The sequence below is a fragment of the Staurois parvus genome, unplaced genomic scaffold, assembly GCF_062004578.1.
Source record: "Staurois parvus isolate SC_StPar_1 unplaced genomic scaffold, SC_StPar_1.0 ptg002079l, whole genome shotgun sequence".
NCBI lineage: Eukaryota > Metazoa > Chordata > Amphibia > Anura > Ranidae > Staurois > Staurois parvus.
In genome coordinates, this window is record NW_028319875.1 from 160,001 (window position 1) to 180,859 (window position 20,859).

Sequence of the window (20,859 nt, forward strand, 5' to 3'; positions counted from 1 at the left end):
GACAGGTACTCTGCATTGAGACATCAGGGGTCTATTATACCCTCAATATTTCCCCTCCTTTTGAGGATCAAATAATCATTGTGTTTACTCAGATGTTTCCCTGGATGTACCAGACAGGGAAAGACCGTACTGAAACCGTAAGGGATGAAATCCTTATCACTTCCAGCTTTATTCGTCAACAGCTGCCGATTAGGCATGCGTTTGCAATTCACACTGGAAGAACCCTGATTAAGGGGCTCTTAGACCCCCAAAGTGCATTGGATACTGTTTGATTGTATCCTTGACTTTTAATGGAATAAAGGAGTATCTGGACCTCTCAGCAGTGGTGTGGCACTCCAATTTCAATGCTGTCTTCTCTTATAATTCTTCTTTCATCTATACCCACCTAACTCTGGGAATTGTTCTTCTCTCCATCCATGCCTGTTCTCTGGTTATTCTTCTCCTTTTCATTCTTGTCTGCTGTCCTCTCTGGTTGTTCTTTTCCTCTTCATACCTGAAGTATCCTTGCCTGCTCTCCTCTCGGCTAATCCTACTTCTCTCCATCCATGCCAACTATGTTCTCTGGTCATTCTTGTCTTCCATCTATGCCCGTCTATCACTCTGGTCATTCTTTTACTTTCCAACTATGTCTGCTCTCCCCTCCGCTCATTCATTCTTCTTTTCCATCCATGTCTGCTCTCCTCTCTAGTAATTCTCTTCCTCTATCATCCATGCCCTCTCTCCTCTCTGGTCATTCTCCTCCTCTACTATCCATGCCTGTTTTCCTCCCTAGTCAGTCTCTTCCTTTTCCATCTATGCCTTCTCTCCTCATTCTCTTCCTCTACCATCCATGTCCACTGTCCTTTGTAGTCATTCTCTTCCTCTACCATCCATGTCCGTTCTCCTCTCTACTCATTCTCTTCCTCTACCATCCATGCCATCTCTCCTCTCTGGTCATTCACCTCCTCTACCATCCATGCCTGCTCTCCTCTCTGGTCATTCTCCTCCTCTACTATCCATGCCTGTTTTCCTCCCTAGTCAGTCTCTTCCTTTTCCATCTATGCCTTCTCTCCTCATTCTCTTCCTCTACCATCCATGTCCACTGTCCTTTGTAGTCATTCTCTTCCTCTACCATCCATGTCCGTTCTCCTCTCTACTCATTCTCTTCCTCTACCATCCATGCCATCTCTCCTCTCTGGTCATTCACCTCCTCTACCATCCATGCCTGCTCTCCTCTCTGGTCATTCTCTTCCTCTACCATCCATGTCCACTGTCCTTTGTAGTCATTCTCTTCCTCTACCATCCATGTCCGTTCTCCTCTCTACTCATTCTCTTCCTCTACCATCCATGCCTTCTCTCCTCTCTGGTCATTCACCTCCTCTACCATCCATGCCTGCTCTCCTCTCTGGTCATTCTCTTCCTCTACCATCTGTGCCTGATCTCTTCTCTGGTCATTCACCTCCTCTACCATCCATGTCCGCTCTGCCCTCTTCTCATTCTCTTCCTCTTCCATCCATACTTGTTCTCCTCTCTGGTCATTCTCCTCCTCTACCATCCATGCCTGCTCTGTTCTCTAGTCATTCTCTTCCTCTACCATCCATGCCTGCTCTCCTCTCTGGTCATTCTCTTCCTCTACCATCTGTGCCTGATCTCTTCTCTGGTGATTCTTTTCCTCTACCATCCATATCCTCTCTCCTCTCTGGTCATTCATCTCCTTCACCATCTATACTTGCTCTCCTCTCTGGTGATTATCCTCCTCTACCATCTTTGCCTGATCTCTACTCTAGTCATTCTCCTCCTCTACCATCTTTGCCTGCTTTTCTCTCTAGTCATTTTCCTCCCCCACCATCCATGCCTGCTTTCCTGTCTAGTCATTCTTTATCTATCATCCATGCCTGCTCTCCTCTATCATCCATGCCTTCTCTCCTCTCTGGTCATTCTCCTCCTCTACCATCCATGCCTGCTTTCTTCTCTAGTCATTCTCCTCCCCCACCATCCATTCCTGCTTTCCTCCCTAGTCATTCTCCTCCCCCACCATCCGTGCCTGCTTTCCTGTCTAGTCATTCTTTATCTATCATCCATGCCTGCTCTCCTCTACCATCCATGCCTTCTCTCCTCTCTGGTCATTCTCCTCCTCTACCATCCATGCCTGCTTTCTTCTCTAGTCATTCTCCTCCCCCACCATCCATTCCTGCTTTCCTCCCTAGTCATTCTCCTCCCCCACCATCCATGCCTGCTTTCCTGTCTAGTCATTCTTTATCTATCATCCATGCCTGCTCTCCTCTACCATCCATGCCTTCTCCTCTCTGGTCATTCTCCTCCTCTACCATCCATGCCTGCTTTCTTCTCTAGTCATTCTCCTCCCCCACCATCCATTCCTGCTTTCCTCCCTAGTCATTCTCCTCCCCCACCATCCGTGCCTGCTTTCCTGTCTAGTCATTCTTTATCTATCATCCATGCCTGCTCTCCTCTACCATCCATGCCTTCTCTCCTCTCTGGTCATTCTCCTCCTCTACCATCCATGCCTTCTCTCCTCTCTGGTCATTCTCCTCCTCTACCATCCATGCCTGCTTTCTTCTCTAGTCATTCTCCTCCCCCACCATCCATTCCTGCTTTCCTCCCTAGTCATTCTCCTCCCCCACCATCCGTGCCTGCTTTCCTGTCTAGTCATTCTTTATCTATCATCCATGCCTGCTCTCCTCTACCATCCATGCCTTCTCTCCTCTCTGGTCATTCTCCTCCTCTACCATGTATGCCTGCTCTCCTCCATAATCATTCTCCTCCTCTTCCATCCATATCTGCTCTTCTTTCTGGTCATTCTCCTCCTCTCTCTCCATGATGGCTCTCCTTTCCTCTGTGATAAATGAAGAAGAAGAAGATACAAGGATGAAGGAATCTCAGCAGTTTGGTTTAGTTAGATTTTGGGGATGTCCATAAAACATGAGCTGGAAGACAGGTTGGAGAACAAACTAACTTTTAATATACGTGTCCAAGGTTTTTGGTCACATGCAGTAATCCAATATACCTTTTGTATAAATATATTCTGAATAATTGTCATATTTCTCTTTTGGACTGTCTGTCACTTCAGCTGAACTTATTCCTTTGTCTGTAGATATTGTGTATGGCGGCTTGCTCTACAATCACAGATCCTATTGTCCCTCTGAATGATGGTCATCTGATGTCCCTTCCCTGGGATGATAAGAAGAAGCTCAATCAGACATGGTCTTTACTTCCTAAGTATTAATGGAACACTCTGTGTGTCTGCTTTAAGTATATCTACCTCGCTGTATGTCATTTATTTATTTATTACAGGTACTTATATAGCACTGACAATTTACACAACACTTTACATATATATTGTACATTCAGATCAGTCCCCGCCCCCGAGGAGCATACAAACTAAGGTCTCTAACTCACATTCATACATACTGGGACCAGTGTAGGCAGGATCCAATTATTATTATTATACAGTATATAGCGCCAACAGTTCGCTCAGCGCTGTACATTACAATGGGAGACAATACATGCGACAGTACAATAACAATACAGTGCGATACATGAGGGGTCCGAGGGCCCTGCTCCTTGGAACTTACAATCTAGGAGGGAGGGGATAGTGGTGCAAGAGGAAAAGCTGTGGGGGATGGAGTGGTAGGAAGAGTGGAGGAGATCAGCAATTAGCAGGGGGTGGGGTAGGCTTACCTGAAGAGGGGGGTTTTCAGGGTGCACCTAAAGGAGAGGAGAGTAGGTGATAATCTGATGGATTCGGGTAGGGAGTTCCAGAGGATGGGTGACACCCTGGAGAAGTCCTGGAGGCGGGCATGGGAGGAGGAGACCAGGGAACTAGAGAGAAGGAGGTCTTGTGAGGAGCGGAAAGTGCGTTTTGGGTGGTATTTGGATATCAGGTCGGTGATGTAGTTTGGGGCAGAATTATGGACAGCTTTGTACGTCAGTGTTAGGATTTTGAATTTGATCCGTTGGGCAATCGGAAGCCAGTGGAGGAATTGGCAGAGGGGGGTGGCGGAAACGGAGCGGTTGGTAAGGTGATTAGTCTGGCCGCAGAATTCAGGATGGACTGAAGCGGTTATAACCAGCGGCGAGGCAGGCCAGTGAGGAGGGAGTTGCAGTAGTCGAGTCGTGATATGATGAGGGAGTGGATGAGCTGTTTAGTAGTTTCTGGGGTTAGGAACGTGCGGATTTTGGAGATGTTGCGGAGGTGGAGTCTGCATGGGTTTGTTAGCGATTGGACTTGGGGCTGGAAGGATTGGTTGGAGTCCAGAATGACACCAAGTACTCTGGCTTGCGGGGTGGGCCTGATGGTGGCGTTGTTGGACGTGATGGAGAAGTCAATGGGGGGTGGGGTCCAGGCTGGGGGGAAAACTAGGAGCTCGGTTTTGGAGAGGTTCAGTTTGAGGAAGTGGAGCGACATCCAGTCTGATATGTCGCTCAGTAGGTTTGTGATTCGGGGCGGAGACCGAGGGGGTGAGGCGAGGGGTGGAGAGATAGATTAACCTACCAGCATGTCTTCTTGACTGTGGGAGGAAACCGGAATACCCAGAGTAAACCCAAATAGGCACATGGAGAACATGCAAACTCCAGGCTGGTAGTCCCATGGTTGAGATTCAAACCATAGACCCTAGTGCTGCCAGCGGAAGTGCTAACCAGTTATCCACCATGCTGCCCATTGTTTTGTATTTCTTCCTCCCTGTATGTCATCTCTGTGTATCTCTACCTTCTTCCTCTCTTTCTTTCTGTAATCCTTCCCTCCTGGGCCCCCCTCTCTTGGCATTATATATTGAATGTAAGCTATCATCATGTTTATTTGCTAGTAGCAACCAGTCACCTTCCAGTTGTCATTGATCAGTTCCTGCGTTCTTTCTGTTCTAGGAGAGATCTTCACACAGATGAAGGTGGACCATGGAAGAATGCACAGCAAGAACAGGTACAGAGAAGACCAAATAATAAGCTGCATTGTGAATCCAATTTGTGTGCAGTGTGAATAATAATTGACTGTAGTGTGAGTGAACGCCGTGTGAAATCAGTGTGAGTCCAGTGTGAACACGGAGCTGAATTCTCTAAGCTAGGAAAGATATTATTTACAATAACAATTGTTCACTTTTGACTGTAATTTTAGTTCTCATTGGACAGCGGGTGAGTCCAGCATGGCTATAATGTGATTCTAATGTGCATGTGGCATGAATCTAATGTAGACTTACCATAGGCAACATGGACATGGCATGAACCCAGCATAGATACCGTGTGCTGAGTGTGGAAATGGTGTGAGTCCGGTCTAAATCCAGCCTGGAGCTGACATGGTGTTAGACCAGCAGGAACACACAATGAGTTTATTTTCAATCTAAAGAGAACACCCGTAAGTTTCTACTGTGAACACGGCTTCGGTCTTGGTGTTGAAAATTTAGCGATTTAACTGTGTAAATTCTAAGTGAGCATTGGATGTGACCAGTGTGGCCCTTGGGTGTGACCAGTGTGGCCCTTGGGTGTGACCAGTGTGGCCCTTGGGTGTGACCAGTGTGGCCCTTGGGTGTGACCAGTATGGTCAACTGATACACTCCCACGGCTTCAACTACCATCTCTATGCTGATGACACTCAAATCTATCTCTCTACCCCTCACCTCACCCCTTCAGTCTCCGCACGAATCACTAGCCTTCTGAACGACATATCAGACTGGATGTCACTCCACTTCCTCAAATTAAACCTTTCCAAAACTGAGCTCCTAGATTTCCCCCCAGCCCGTGCCCCCCCCCCCCCCCACCGTCTCCATCACGACCAACCACGCCACCATCAGCCCCACCCCGCAAGCCAGAGTACTAGGTGTCATTCTAGACTCCAATCTGTCTTTCCAGCCCCACATCCAATTGCTGACAAATTCATGTAGACTCCACCTCCGCAACATCTCCAAGATACGACCGTTCCTAACTCCAGAAACTACAAAGCAACTCATCCACTCCCTTATCATATCACGACTTGACTACTGCAACTCCCTCCTCACCGGCCTACCCCAACACAGGCTATCCCCGCTTCAGTCTATCCTGAATTCTGCGGCCAGACTCATCCACCTTACCAACCGCACTGTATCCGCCACCCCCCTCTGTCATTCCCTCCACTGGCCTCCACTCAGTGTCCTCCACCCCTCTCTGCCAATCCCTCCACTGGCCTCCATTCAGTGTCCTCCACCTCTCTCTGCCAATCCCTCCACTGGCCTCCACTCAGTGTCCTCCACCCCTCTCTGCCAATCCCTCCACTGGCCTCCATTCAGTGTCCTCCACCCCTCTCTGCCAATCCCTCCACTGGTCTCCATTCAGTGTCCTCCACCCCTCTCTGCCAATCCCTCCACTGGCCTCCATTCAGTGTCCTCCACCCCTCTCTGCCAATCCCTCCACTGGTCTCCATTCAGTGTCCTCCACCCCTCTCTGCCAATCCCTCCACTGGCTTCCGATTGCCCAACGCATTAAATTCAAAATATTAACATTGACGTACAAAGCTGTTCATAATACTGCCCCAAACTACATCACCGACCTAATATCCATCTACCACCCAAAACATACTCTTCACTCCTCACAAGACCTCCCACTCTCTAGTTCCCTGGTCTCCTCCTCCCATGCCCGTCTCCAGGACTTCTCCAGGGCTTCCCCCATCTTCTGGAACTCACTACCCCCAATCCATCAAACTGTCACCTACCCTCCTCACCTTTAGGCGCACCCTGAAAACCCATCTCTTCAGAGAAGCCTACCCCACCCTCACCTAATTGCCGATCTCCTCCGCTTTTCCCACCACTCCATCCCCCACAGCTATTTCCTCCTGTACCACTCTCCCCTCCCTCCTAGATTGTAAGCTCCAAGGAGCAGGGCCCTCAAACCCCTCATGTATTGTATTGTTACTGTACTGTCTCGTGTACTGTCTCCCATTATAATGTACAGCGCTGAGTGAACTGTTGGCGCTATATAAATACTGTATTATAATAATAATAATGTATGTCCAATGTGCATCTAGAATAGCTCATCTGGTGACCATCATGCCTTACTCTTCTAGGAATACATAGTGTTGAGCTCTAGAGACCGGGAGCTCCATCTTATCCGAGAAGGAAAGTTAAAGCCACACAGGAAGCTGAAGAGCAACACAAGAACCAGAAGAGAAGCCATGGAGCAATACCTCCATCTTGTCTACAAGCAGAAGCCGCACATTGCAGTAATACACCAGAGAACATCCATAGATTACATAGTGACAGAGGATGGATTATATTGTTCTGGGAGAGAATACTACAGCAGAGGATATATAGATAATGTAGGGTACTTCCTATAGAAGATATTAGAGTCAGGTCGTATAGAGAAGACATTACCTCTAATTTACTAAGAGTAGAACAATTTTTTCTTTCATAGTGAACCTTCACACAGCTATTGAATGAAGATGAATGAGAGTCAGTGGGTCATAGTACCATAGTACCATCTACAGAAGTAGAATGTTAGGTGCTAGAAAAGTAACCAGAGGGACCTCTCCAGCTAGTGGTCTTACCCCGCAACTGCCAGAGAATTGGTTTTTCACTTGGCGTCCAGGAATATGTCCTTGTTTTCTCACAGCTCCTGGATCTGAAGACTCTACTCTTGTGTTCTCCTTCTATCAAGCAGGTGACTGGCAGACAGGTTGGATGTGCAGATCCTTGGAATCTCCCCAGTACAGCTGACAAGTATCTCTTTGATGAAGGGTCTGAGCTCACTGGGAGAATCTTGCTTGTTTGCCGTAGTGCCAGGCTGCTTAAGTGTCCTTGAATGGAGGCACATATTACAGAGAAACACGTAACCTCTATCTCAAGGCCTGCTATGTTAGGCTGCAGGGCCCATTTATTTGTGTCCTGGAGGTTTCCTGCTCTGGTTTGTTGCTAATATGGGATTGTACCCTGCCCCCATCTTTCTCTGGCCCTGCAATTGCAACACAAATGATCCCTTTTTCAACTCTGCAACCTCAGTTCTTCACTGTTGGCCCCTGCTGCCCTATAGTTCAGGCGTTTAGGGGGTGGAGAGGCGGTTTCTCCAGGCTGCATACAGCTGTGTTTCCATGACAGTGCAACCCCATCCGCCATTTTGCTTAATAGCATTTGCCCTTTCCTCTCTTTGTGCATGCTCCTGGCCTCCCAGAATCATGTGCCCTTGCAAGATGTTGGTGGGGGTCCTGCCTTCAGACAGCCAGTGTCCAAAATTAGGAGTCCGGAATGTGCAAAGTTTCCTGCTTCTTGACTTCCAGTAGACTATCAGCCAGTGAAGTAGACCACAGCCAGGTAATACCAAACAAGACCACGGTCTTAAGGTTGGTCTCTCGGGGTGAGCAGTCCACCACTGCAAGGGAAGGAGTAAAGCTGCAACCAAATAGTACAAATATCAGCTTGAATCTAAGATTGGAGAGTTTGAAATTTCCCTTCTGGCCTGTGCTATGTCCAGGATTAGATCCAGATACTCCAATGGATGAGTTGGTTCCAGCAACTATTTCTGAAGTTTCAGGATCCATCCGATCTGTTGTACTGTCTGGACAGTCAAAGCCATGGTTTTTCAACAGACCAGATGGATCCCTCAACAGGAGCTTGTTCAGGTATCCTACAATGGGAATGCATTGAGAGTACAGTGGGGCTCATACTGGGACCAGCAGCTTTGTGAATAACTAAAGTGCAGACAGGAGGTTAAAAAGCAGGGCCATGAACTGGTAGCGTAGGGGCCCAACATTAAAGTGTAGAGCGGTGATGCTTTACGAAATTGGTGACAGACTTGTGGTCAGCAAAAGCCAGAAAGACACCCTGGTGATGAGAGGTGAGGTGATGACAGACCTGGTGGATTCCAAGCAGAATTTCTGCGCTCGAATTAATACATTCAGGGCTTTGAAGTCCAATATGGACCCAAGGTGAATGCCAAGTTTGGTTTTGGGAACTGTGAATAGGCTGTAATAAAATCCTTGAAACCTTACTGCCATAGGAACTGTGACACCTTGGTTCAGACAAATCAAAAAGGCTCGATGGGGATCTGCTAAATTTGTGTGGTGACACAGGAAAGTTGGAGGTGAGAAACCTGAGGACAGGGTAGGGAGCAAAGGTCCAGTTTGTAGCCCTGGGATGCTACCTCCTACACATAAGCTTCTGATATGCAAGCTAAGTGTTCACAAAGGTTAACAAATGTCCCCCCACTGTTTAAAGTGGGGGCACACTTTCATGCAGAGGAAGGCTTGTCTAAGAATTTGGCAGATTTTGAGACCCAGACCTTACAGGAAGCTGTTGAAAGAGGGGGCACACCTTCATGCAGAGGAAGGCTTGTCTAAGAATTTGGCAGATTTTGAGACCCAGACCTTACAGGAAGCTGTTGAAAGAGGGGGCACACCTTCATGCAGAGGAAGGCTTGTCTAAGAATTTGGCAGATTTTGAGACCCAGACCTTACAGGAAGCTGTTGAAAGAGGGGGCACACCTTCATGCAGAGGAAGGCTTGTCTAAGAATTTGTCAGACTTTGAGACCCAGACCTTACAGGAAGCTAAGCTGGGGGCATCTTGGCAGGGGTGGAGAAATTCTAGCGAGTTTTCTTAACAGATAAAAAGGGAGCAGACTTTGCAGTCTGTTCCTTAGATGTCTTCTACTGAGAAGGATGGGTGGTTTTTAATGGTAGCATCTTTGATATTGGTATAAAGGGGAGATCTGAAGAGACGTCCCTCAGAGACCATGAAGATTAGATTCTGCTTGGACATTGAGTTGGGTTAGGCAGTCCAGCACTTTAACCAAGGTGTCCATTGTATGTCTACTGATGGGAGACCCATTTCTCCAAGTGAGAGATAAGTTCTATAACCAAGGGGTCAACTGCAGCAGTGGTAAGATCTCTTTTAGGGAATTTTGACCAATCATCCATGGTTTGGCAAAGTAAAGTCACAGCCAAGATAGGGAGAACAGCAGGGCTCACTATGCAGAGCAGGGTTTTAGAGAGGACCTCCAACTATTCATAAAGAAAGGTGCGTTCTCTACCACTATGGTAGTCCCTTTGTTAAAGTGGGATACTGCCTGAACCACAGTGGGGATAGACATTTTTACAAAATCCTTCCTGAATGGGTACAAGGCTAATAGGCACTTAGGGGAGAGTGAAAGAGCTTGTCAGGGTGTTTCCAATCTTCATAGAGAAAGCGTTGGGAGAAGGTGCAATGGGAAAGTCTTAGGGGTCTAAAGATCCCAAGGCTCGAGACAGTACTCATCCAATAACAGACTAATCCTCGGGTTTCAGAGGAACGGACTGCAAGTCATGTGCTTGAGGTAGCTCATGGTGCTCAGACCGACCAGCGTACTCTCAAAATGAGTCTTCAGAGACAGAACCAATGACTCTGGACCTGACAAGTGCTGCTAGTTTGGAAATCATGTTACCTGGAACCCAGTGCCTGCATGTCATTTCCCTGAGGCTGCACTCCCCATTCCAAGCTGAGGAAGCCTGGATATCTGCGGTCAAAGAGGAAGGAAAGAAAAGTGCTGATTAAAGAAATAAAAAATGTGAAGAATAAGAAAAAAGATGCTAACAAAAGTAGGGGAAGTCTTCTCTACAGCACAGCTGAAGAAACGACCTCCAGCCTCCAAACTGAGGCATGCTGGGAGTAGGCGGGGTTATCCTGGGCTAGTTTACAGGTTTTTGGTTTCCAATATCCAATTCTCCAGTAAACTAACCCAGAGGTGAAAGATTTCCTGTGTTCCTCCATGGAGGAGAAGGAAACATTGTACTGCACACGTGCGGTTGGCCTGGCTCCTGCAGGTTTAGCTAGCTCTATCCTGATTGGTCGAGAGTTTTTTTATTAGTGACCTGTTTGGGTGTTTTCTGTGCTGTCTGATTGGAGGGAACCTTCGGCATGGGGTGGAGTTAATAGTTTTTTGTAATGTTTTTGTTGCTCCTTCTTAGATCCCTGAAGATTTTAGAGCCGTAAATGAGCCGCCTCCAGCCAGGACAGCAGAGGATGCGCCGGGTGGTCCAGGGGGAAGCCGTAGAGGATTCTTTGACTCAGCCTTGGGATTCCCCTTTCATTCTTTGCCTAGACACCTCCAGGTATGTATTTGTCAGCTGCCTGTGTCTAACTTGTCGGATGGGCACAGGTACCAGTACCAGGTGTGGGTGGTATTGGAGCTGATGGTAGTGTTAGGGGCAGAGGTACCAGTACCAGGTGTGGGTGGTATTGGGTCTGATGGCAGTGTTAGGGGCAGAGGTACCAGTACCAGGTGTGGGTGGTATTGGGGTTGAAGGTAGTGTTTGGGGCAGAGGTACCAGTACCAGGTGTGAGTGGTATTGGGTCTGATGGCAGTGTTAGGGGCAGAGGTACCAGTACCAGGTGTGGGTGGTATTGGGGTTGAAGGTAGTGTTTGGGGCAGAGGTACCAGTACCAGGTGTGGGTGGTATTGGGTCTGATGGCAGTGTTAGGGGCAGAGGTACCAGTACCAGGTGTGGGTGGTATTGGGGTTGAAGGTAGTGTTTGGGGCAGAGGTACCAGGTGTGAGTGGTATTGGAGCTGATGGTAGTGTTTGGGGCAGAGGTACCTGTACCAGGTGTGGGTGGTATTGGGGTTGAAGGTAGTGTTTGGGGCAGAGGTACCAGGTGTGAGTGGTATTGGAGCTGATGGTAGTGTTTGGGGCAGAGGTACCAGTACCAGGTGTAGGTGGTATTGGGAATGAAGGTAATGTTAGGGTCAGATATACCAGTACCAAGTGTGGGTGGTATTGGGTCTGATGGCAGTGTTAGGGGCAGAGGTACCAGTACCGTACCAGCTGTGGGTAGTATTGGGGTTGATGGTTGTGTTTGGGGAAGAGATACCAGTACCAGGAGTGGGTGGTATTGGGGTTCAAGGTAGTGTTTGGGACAGAGATACCAGTACCAGGTGTGGGTGGTATTGGGGCTGAGGCCTCCTTCACACCTTGCCTGTGCCAAATTCTATTCATAATGTTCCCACAAACGTGAACAGAACCAGAGACTTCACCCTCCTATGTAGGGACAGAACCAGAAACTTCACCCTCCTATGTAGGGACAGAACCAGAGACTTCTCCCTCTTATGTAGGGACAGAACCAGAGACTTCTCCCTCTTATGTAGGGACAGAACCAGAGACTTCTCCCTCTTATGTAGGGACAGAACCAGAGACTTCACCCTCCTATGTAGGGACAGAACCAGAGACTTCTCCCTCTTATGTAGGGACAGAACCAGAGACTTCTCCCTCTTATGTAGGGACAGAACCAGAGACTTCTCCCTCCTATGTAGGGACAGAACCAGAGACTTCACCCTCTTATGTAGGGACAGAACCAGAGACTTCACCCTCTTATGTAGGGACAGAACCAGAGACTTCCCCCTCTTATGTAGGGACAGAACCAGAGACTTCACCCTCTTATGTAGGGACAGAACCAGAGACTTCACCCTCTTATGTAGGGACAGAACCAGAGACTTCACCCTCCTATGTAGTGACAGAACCAGAGACTTCACCCTCTTATGTAGGGACAGAACCAGAGACTTCTCCCTCTTATGTAGGGACAGAACCAGAGACTTCTCCCTCTTATGTAGGGACAGAACCAGAGACTTCACCCTCCTATGTAGGGACAGAACCAGAGACTTCTCCCTCTTATGTAGGGACAGAACCAGAGACTTCTCCCTCTTATGTAGGGACAGAACCAGAGACTTCTCCCTCCTATGTAGGGACAGAACCAGAGACTTCACCCTCTTATGTAGGGACAGAACCAGAGACTTCACCCTCTTATGTAGGGACAGAACCAGAGACTTCTTCCTCTTATGTAGGGACAGAACCAGAGACTTCACCCTCTTATGTAGGGACAGAACCAGAGACTTCACCCTCTTATGTAGGGACAGAACCAGAGACTTCACCCTCTTATGTAGGGACAGAACCAGAGACTTCACCCTCCTATGTAGTGACAGAACCAGAGACTTCACCCTCTTATGTAGGGACAGAACCAGAGACTTCCCCCCTCTTATGTAGGGACAGAACCAGAGACTTGACCTTCCTATGTAGGGACAGAACCAGAGACTTCTCCCTCCTATGTAGGGACAGAACCAGAGACTTCACCCTCCTATGTAGGGACAGATCCAGAGACTTCACCCTCTTATGTAGGGACAGAACCAGAGACTTCTCCCTCTTATGTAGGGACAGAACCAGAGACTTCACCCTCCTATGTAGGGACAGAACCAGAGACTTCACCCTCTTATGTAGGGACAGAACCAGAGACTTCTCCCTCTTATGTAGGGACAGAACCAGAGACTTCCCCCCTCTTATGTAGGGACAGAACCAGAGACTTCTCCCTCCTATGTAGGGACAGAACCAGAGACTTCCCCCCTCTTATGTAGGGACAGATCCAGAGACTTCACCCTCCTATGTAGGGACAGAACCAGAGACTTCACCCTCTTATGTAGGGACAGAACCAGAGACTTCCCCCCTCTTATGTAGGGACAGAACCAGAGACTTCTCCCTCCTATGTAGGGACAGAACCAGAGACTTCACCCTCTTATGTAGGGACAGATCCAGAGACTTCACCCTCTTATGTAGGGACAGAACCAGAGACTTCACCCTCTTATGTAGGGACAGAACCAGAGACTTCACCCTCTTATGTAGGGACAGAACCAGAGACTTCACCCTCCTATGTAGGGACAGAACCAGAGACTTCACCCTCTTATGTAGGGACAGAACCAGAGACTTCTCCCTTTTATGTAGGGACAGAACCAGAGACTTCACCCTCTTATGTAGGGACAGAACCAGAGACTTCACCCTCTTATGTAGGGACAGAACCAGAGACTTCACCCTCCTATGTAGGGACAGAACCAGAGACTTCACCCTCTTATGTAGGGACAGAACCAGAGACTTCACCCCCCTATGTAGGGACAGAACCAGAGACTTCACCCTCTTATGTAGGGACAGAACCAGAGACTTCACCCTCCTATGTAGGGACAGAACCAGAGACTTCACCCTCTTATGTAGGGACAGAACCAGAGACTTGACCCTCCTATGTAGGGACAGAACCAGAGACTTCACCCTCTTATGTAGGGACAGAACCAGAGACTTCACCCTCTTATGTAGGGACAGAACCAGAGACTTCACCCTCTTATGTAGGGACAGAACCAGAGACTTCACCCTCTTATGTAGGGACAGAACCAGAGACTTCCCCCCTCTTATGTAGGGACAGATCCAGAGACTTCACCCTCTTATGTAGGGACAGAACCAGAGACTTCACCCTCTTATGTAGGGACAGAACCAGAGACTTCACCCTCTTATGTAGGGACAGAACCAGAGACTTCACCCTCTTATGTAGGGACAGAACCAGAGACTTCACCCTCTTATGTAGGGACAGAACCAGAGACATCTCCCTCCTATGTAGGGACAGAACCAGAGACTTCACCCTCCTATGTAGGGACAGAACCAGAGACTTCTTCCTCTTATGTAGGGACAGAACCAGAGACTTCACCCTCTTATGTAGGGACAGAACCAGAGACTTCACCCTCTTATGTAGGGACAGAACCAGAGACTTCACCCTCTTATGTAGGGACAGAACCAGAGACTTCACCCTCCTATGTAGGGACAGAACCAGAGACTTCACCCTCTTATGTAGGGACAGAACCAGAGACTTGACCCTCCTATGTAGGGACAGAACAAGAGACTTCACCCTCTTATGTAGGGACAGATCCAGAGACTTCACCCTCCTATGTAGGGACAGAACCAGAGACTTCACCCTCCTATGTAGGGACAGAACCAGAGACTTCACCCTCTTATGTAGGGACAGAACCAGAGACTTCACCCTCTTATGTAGGGACAGAACCAGAGACTTCTCCCTCCTATGTAGGGACAGAACCAGAGACTTCTTCCTCTTATGTAGGGACAGAACCAGAGACTTCACCCTCCTATGTAGGGACAGAACCAGAGACTTCACCCTCCTATGTAGGGACAGAACCAGAGACTTGACCCTCCTATGTAGGGACAGAACCAGAGACTTCACCCTCTTATGTAGGGACAGAACCAGAGACTTGACCCTCCTATGTAGGGACAGAACCAGAGATTTCTCCCTCTTATGTAGGGACAGAACCAGAGACTTCCCCCTCTTATGTAGGGACAGAACCAGAGACTTCACCCTCTTATGTAGGGACAGAACCAGAGACTTCACCCTCCTATGTAGGGACAGAACCAGAGACTTCTCCCTCTTATGTAGGGACAGAACCAGAGACTTCACCCTCTTATGTAGGGACAGATCCAGAGACTTCACCCTCCTATGTAGGGACAGAACCAGAGACTTCTCCCTCCTATGTAGGGACAGAACCAGAGACTTCTCCCTCTTATGTAGGGGCAGATCCAGAGACTTCACCCTCCTATGTAGGGACAGAACCAGAGACTTCTCCCTCTTATGTAGGGACAGAACCAGAGACTTCACCCTCCTATGTAGGGACAGAACCAGAGACTTCACCCTCTTATGTAGGGACAGAACCAGAGACTTGACCCTCCTATGTAGGGACAGAACCAGAGACTTCACCCTCTTATGTAGGGACAGAACCAGAGACTTGACCCTCCTATGTAGGGACAGAACCAGAGACTTCTCCCTCTTATGTAGGGACAGAACCAGAGACTTCCCCCTCTTATGTAGGGACAGAACCAGAGACTTCACCCTCTTATGTAGGGACAGAACCAGAGACTTCTCCCTCTTATGTAGGGACAGAACCAGAGACTTCTCCCTCTTATGTAGGGGCAGATCCAGAGACTTCACCCTCTTATGTAGGGACAGATCCAGAGACTTCACCCTCTTATGTAGGGACAGATCCAGAGACTTCACCCTCTTATGTAGGGACAGAACCAGAGACTTCACCCTCTTATGTAGGGACAGAACCAGAGACTTCTCCCTCCTATGTAGGGACAGAACCAGAGACTTCACCCTCTTATGTAGGGACAGAACCAGAGACTTCACCCTCTTATGTAGGGACAGAACCAGAGACTTCACCCTCCTATGTAGGGACAGAACCAGAGACTTCACCCTCCTATGTAGGGACAGAACCAGAGACTTCACCCTCCTATGTAGAGACAGAACCAGAGACTTCACCCTCCTATGTAGGAACATCCTATGTAGGGACAGAACAAGAGACTTCACCCTCTTATGTAGGGACAGATCCAGAGACTTCACCCTCCTATGTAGGGACAAAACCAGAGACTTGACCCTCTTATGTAGGGACAGAACCAGAGACTTCTCCCTCTTATGTACAGTTGTGGCCAAAATTATTCAACCCCCACTGAAATTGAGTGTTTTGGCCAGTTTGACATTGCTTTTGATCATTCAGTCATCTTGCTTACATTTACATTAAAGAGGCACTTGTAGGTCAGACAAATATAACATAACAGTTATAATGAAATAACCACAAATGTCTTTTCTGTGCTCACAGCATTATCAGTTTTATTCAACCCCCAAGTGACATTCAATCTTAGTACTTAGTACAGCATCCTTTTACAGTTATAACAGCTTTTAAACGTGAAGCATAGCTTGACACAAGTGTCTTGCAGCGATCTACGGGTATCTTCGCCCATTCTTCATGGGCAAAGGCCTCCAGTTCAGTCACATTCTTAGGCTTGCGCACTGCAACTGCTTTCGTTAAGTCCCACCAGAGGTTCTCAATCGGATTTAAGTCTGGTGACTGCGATGGCCACTCCAAAATGTTCCAGCCTTTCCTCTGCAACCATGCTCTAGTGGACTTGGAGGTATGCTTGGGATCATTGTCCTGTTGAAAGGTCCAACGTCTCCCAAGCCTCAGGTGTGTGACGGACTGCATCACGTTTCCATCCAATATCTCCTGGTACTGAAGAGAATTCATGGTACCTTGCACACGCTGAAGCTTCCCTGTACCTGCAGAAGCAAAACAGCCCCAAAGCATGATTGACCCTCCACCATGCTTCACAGTAGGCAAGGTGTTCTTTTCATCATAGGCCTTGTTCTTCCTCCTCCAAACATAGCGTTGATCCATGGGCCCAAACAGTTCTAATTTTGTTTCATCAGTCCACAGAACACTATCCCACAACTTTTGTGGTTTGTCCACATGGCTTTTGGCATACTGCAGTCGACTCTTCTTATTCTTTGGAGACAGCAAGGGGGTACGCCTGGGAGTTCTGGCACGGAGGCCTTCATTACGCAGTGTGCGTCTTATTGTCTGGGCTGAAACTTCTGTACCCACATCTGACAAATCTTTTCTCAGTTCCTCAGCAGTCACACGGGGACTTCTCTCCACTCTACGCTTCAGGTAGCGCACAGCAGTCGAAGTCAGCATCTTCTTTCTGCCACGACCAGGTAGCGTTTCAACAGTGCCCTTTGCCTTGAATTTGCAAATGATGCTTCCTAAGGTGTCTCTTGGTATGTTTAACATCTTTGCAATCTTCTTATAGCCATTGCCCTTCCTGTGAAGAGAAATCACCTCTTCTCTTGTCTTCCTGGACCATTCTCTTGCCTTCACCATGTTTGTAACCACACCAGTAAATGTCTAGAAGGAGCTGAGTATCACAGTCATTTTAAAGCTGCCTAATTGGTGCTTATTATGCTTGATTGCTGCTCGGTGACATCCACAGGTGTTTTCAATACCTGATGGAAAGCACCTGTATGAACCTCTGTTCTTCAGAGTGGTAGTCTTTAAGGGGTTGAATAATTGTGGCAATGAAGAAACCACATAAGAACCATTTACTACTGTATTACATAAACAATTGATGTCATTTTAGTTGCATTTGGGTAGTTACAACGTCCTTGTAGGATTTGATTCTGAATACAATTCCAAATGTACACTATAGTCCCTAAACCCCTTTACAGCATTGGGGGTTGAATAATTTTGGCCACAACTGTAGGGACAGAACCAGAGACTTCACCCTCTTATGTAAGGACAGAACCAGAGACTTCACCCTCTTATGTAGGGACAGAACCAGAGACTTCTCCCTCTTATGTAGGGACAGAACCAGAGACTTCTCCCTCTTATGTAGGGACAGAACCAGAGACTTCCCCCTCTTATGTAGGGACAGAACCAGAGACTTCACCCTCCTATGTAGGGACAGAACCAGAGACTTCACCCTCTTATGTAGGGACAGAACCAGAGACTTCACCCTCTTATGTAGGGACAGAACCAGAGACTTCTCCCTCCTATGTAGGGACAGAACCAGAGACTTCTTTCTCTTATGTAGGGGACAGAACCAGAGACTTCACCCTCCTATGTAGGGACAGAACCAGAGACTTCACCCTCTTATGTAGGGACAGAACCAGAGACTTCACCCTCTTATGTAGGGACAGAACCAGAGACTTCTCCCTCCTATGTAGGGACAGAACCAGAGACTTCACCCTCTTATGTAGGGACAGAACCAGAGACTTCACCCTCTTATGTAGGGACAGAACCAGAGACTTCACCCTCTTATGTAGGGACAGAACCAGAGACTTCACCCTCTTATGTAGGGACAGAACCAGAGACTTCACCCTCCTATGTAGGGACAGAACCAGAGACTTCACCCTCCTATGTAGGGACAGAACCAGAGACTTCTCCCTCTTATGTAGGGACAGAACCAGAGACTTCTTCCTCTTATGTAGGGACAGAACCAGAGACTTCACCCTCCTATGTAGGGACAGAACCAGAGACTTGACCCTCCTATGTAGGGACAGAACCAGAGACTTCACCCTCTTATGTAGGGACAGAACCAGAGACTTGACCCTCCTATGTAGGGACAGAACCAGAGACTTCTCCCTCTTATGTAGGGACAGAACCAGAGACTTCCCCCTCTTATGTAGGGACAGAACCAGAGACTTCACCCTCTTATGTAGGGACAGAACCAGAGACTTCACCCTCCTATGTAGGGACAGAACCAGAGACTTCTCCCTCTTATGTAGGGACAGAACCAGAGACTTCACCCTCTTATGTAGGGACAGATCCAGAGACTTCACCCTCCTATGTAGGGACAGAACCAGAGACTTTTCCCTCCTATGTAGGGACAGAACCAGAGACTTCTCCCTCTTATGTAGGGGCAGATCCAGAGACTTCACCCTCTTATGTAGGGACAGAACCAGAGACTTCACCCTCTTATGTAGGGACAGATCCAGAGACTTCACCCTCCTATGTAGGGACAGATCCAGAGACTTCACCCTCCTATGTAGGGACAGAACCAGAGACTTCTCCCTCTTATGTAGGGACAGAACCAGAGACTTCACCCTCCTATGTAGGGACAGAACCAGAGACTTCACCCTCTTATGTAGGGACAGAACCAGAGACTTGACCCTCCTATGTAGGGACAGAACCAGAGACTTCTCCCTCCTATGTAGGGACAGAACCAGAGACTTCTCCCTCTTATGTAGGGACAGAACCAGAGACTTCTCCCTCTTATGTAGGGACAGAACCAGAGACTTCTCCCTCTTATGTAGGGACAGAACCAGAGACTTCACCCTCTTATGTAGGGACAGAACAAGAGACTTCCCCCCTCTTATGTAGGGACAGAACCAGAGACTTCCCCCTCTTATGTAGGGACAGAACCAGAGACTTCACCCTCTTATGTAGGGACAGAACCAGAGACTTCACCCTCCTATGTAGGGACAGAACCAGAGACTTCTCCCTCTTATGTAGGGACAGAACCAGAGACTTCTCCCTCTTATGTAGGGGCAGATCCAGAGACTTCACCCTCTTATGTAGGGACAGATCCAGAGACTTCACCCTCTTATGTAGGGACAGATCCAGAGACTTCACCCTCTTATGTAGGGACAGAACCAGAGACTTCACCCTCTTATGTAGGGACAGAACCAGAGACTTCTCCCTCCTATGTAGGGACAGAACCAGAGACTTCACCCTCTTATGTAGGGACAGAACCAGAGACTTCACCCTCTTATGTAGGGACAGAACCAGAGACTTCACCCTCCTATGTAGGGACAGAACCAGAGACTTCACCCTCCTATGTAGGGACAGAACCAGAGACTTCACCCTCCTATGTAGGGACAGAACCAGAGACTTCACCCTCCTATGTAGGGACAGAACCAGAGACTTCACCCTCTTATGTAGGGACAGAACCAGAGACTTCACCCTCTTATGTAGGGACAGAACCAGAGACTTCACCCTCCTATGTAGTGACAGAACCAGAGACTTCACCCTCTTATGTAGGGACAGAACCAGAGACTTCTCCCTCTTATGTAGGGACAGAACCAGAGACTTCTCCCTCTTATGTAGGGACAGAACCAGAGACTTCACCCTCCTATGTAGGGACAGAACCAGAGACTTCTCCCTCTTATGTAGGGACAGAACCAGAGACTTCTCCCTCTTATGTAGGGACAGAACCAGAGACTTCTCCCTCCTATGTAGGGACAGAACCAGAGACTTCACCCTCTTATGTAGGGACAGAACCAGAGACTTCACCCTCTTATGTAGGGACAGAACCAGAGACTTCTTCCTCTTATGTAGGGACAGAACCAGAGACTTCACCCTCTTATGTAGGGACAGAACCAGAGACTTCACCCTCTTATGTAGGGACAGAACCAGAGACTTCACCCTCTTATGTAGGGACAGAACCAGAGACTTCACCCTCCTATGTAGTGACAGAACCAGAGACTTCACCCTCTTATGTAGGGACAGAACCAGAGACTTCCCCCCTCTTATGTAGGGACAGAACCAGAGACTTGACCTTCCTATGTAGGGACAGAACCAGAGACTTCTCCCTCCTATGTAGGGACAGAACCAGAGACTTCACCCTCCTATGTAGGGACAGATCCAGAGACTTCACCCTCTTATGTAGGGACAGAACCAGAGACTTCTCCCTCTTATGTAGGGACAGAACCAGAGACTTCACCCTCCTATGTAGGGACAGAACCAGAGACTTCACCCTCTTATGTAGGGACAGAACCAGAGACT

The 20,859-nt window shown here is 48.2% G+C and overlaps 1 protein-coding gene across 1 annotated transcript in view; it reads left to right on the top strand.

The window, feature by feature from the left end:
• LOC149432858 (WD repeat-containing protein 97-like) overlaps positions 1-20,859 on the top strand; it is a 79,187-nt gene that overhangs the window by 2,552 nt on the left and 55,776 nt on the right. Inside the window, exons 3-6 of the mRNA XM_089664866.1 lie at positions 3,092-3,216; positions 4,864-4,918; positions 7,028-7,183; positions 10,896-11,039. Of these exons, the coding sequence (XP_089520992.1) occupies positions 3,092-3,216; positions 4,864-4,918; positions 7,028-7,183; positions 10,896-11,039 (480 nt within the window). The remainder of the gene's footprint in view (positions 1-3,091; positions 3,217-4,863; positions 4,919-7,027; positions 7,184-10,895; positions 11,040-20,859) is intronic.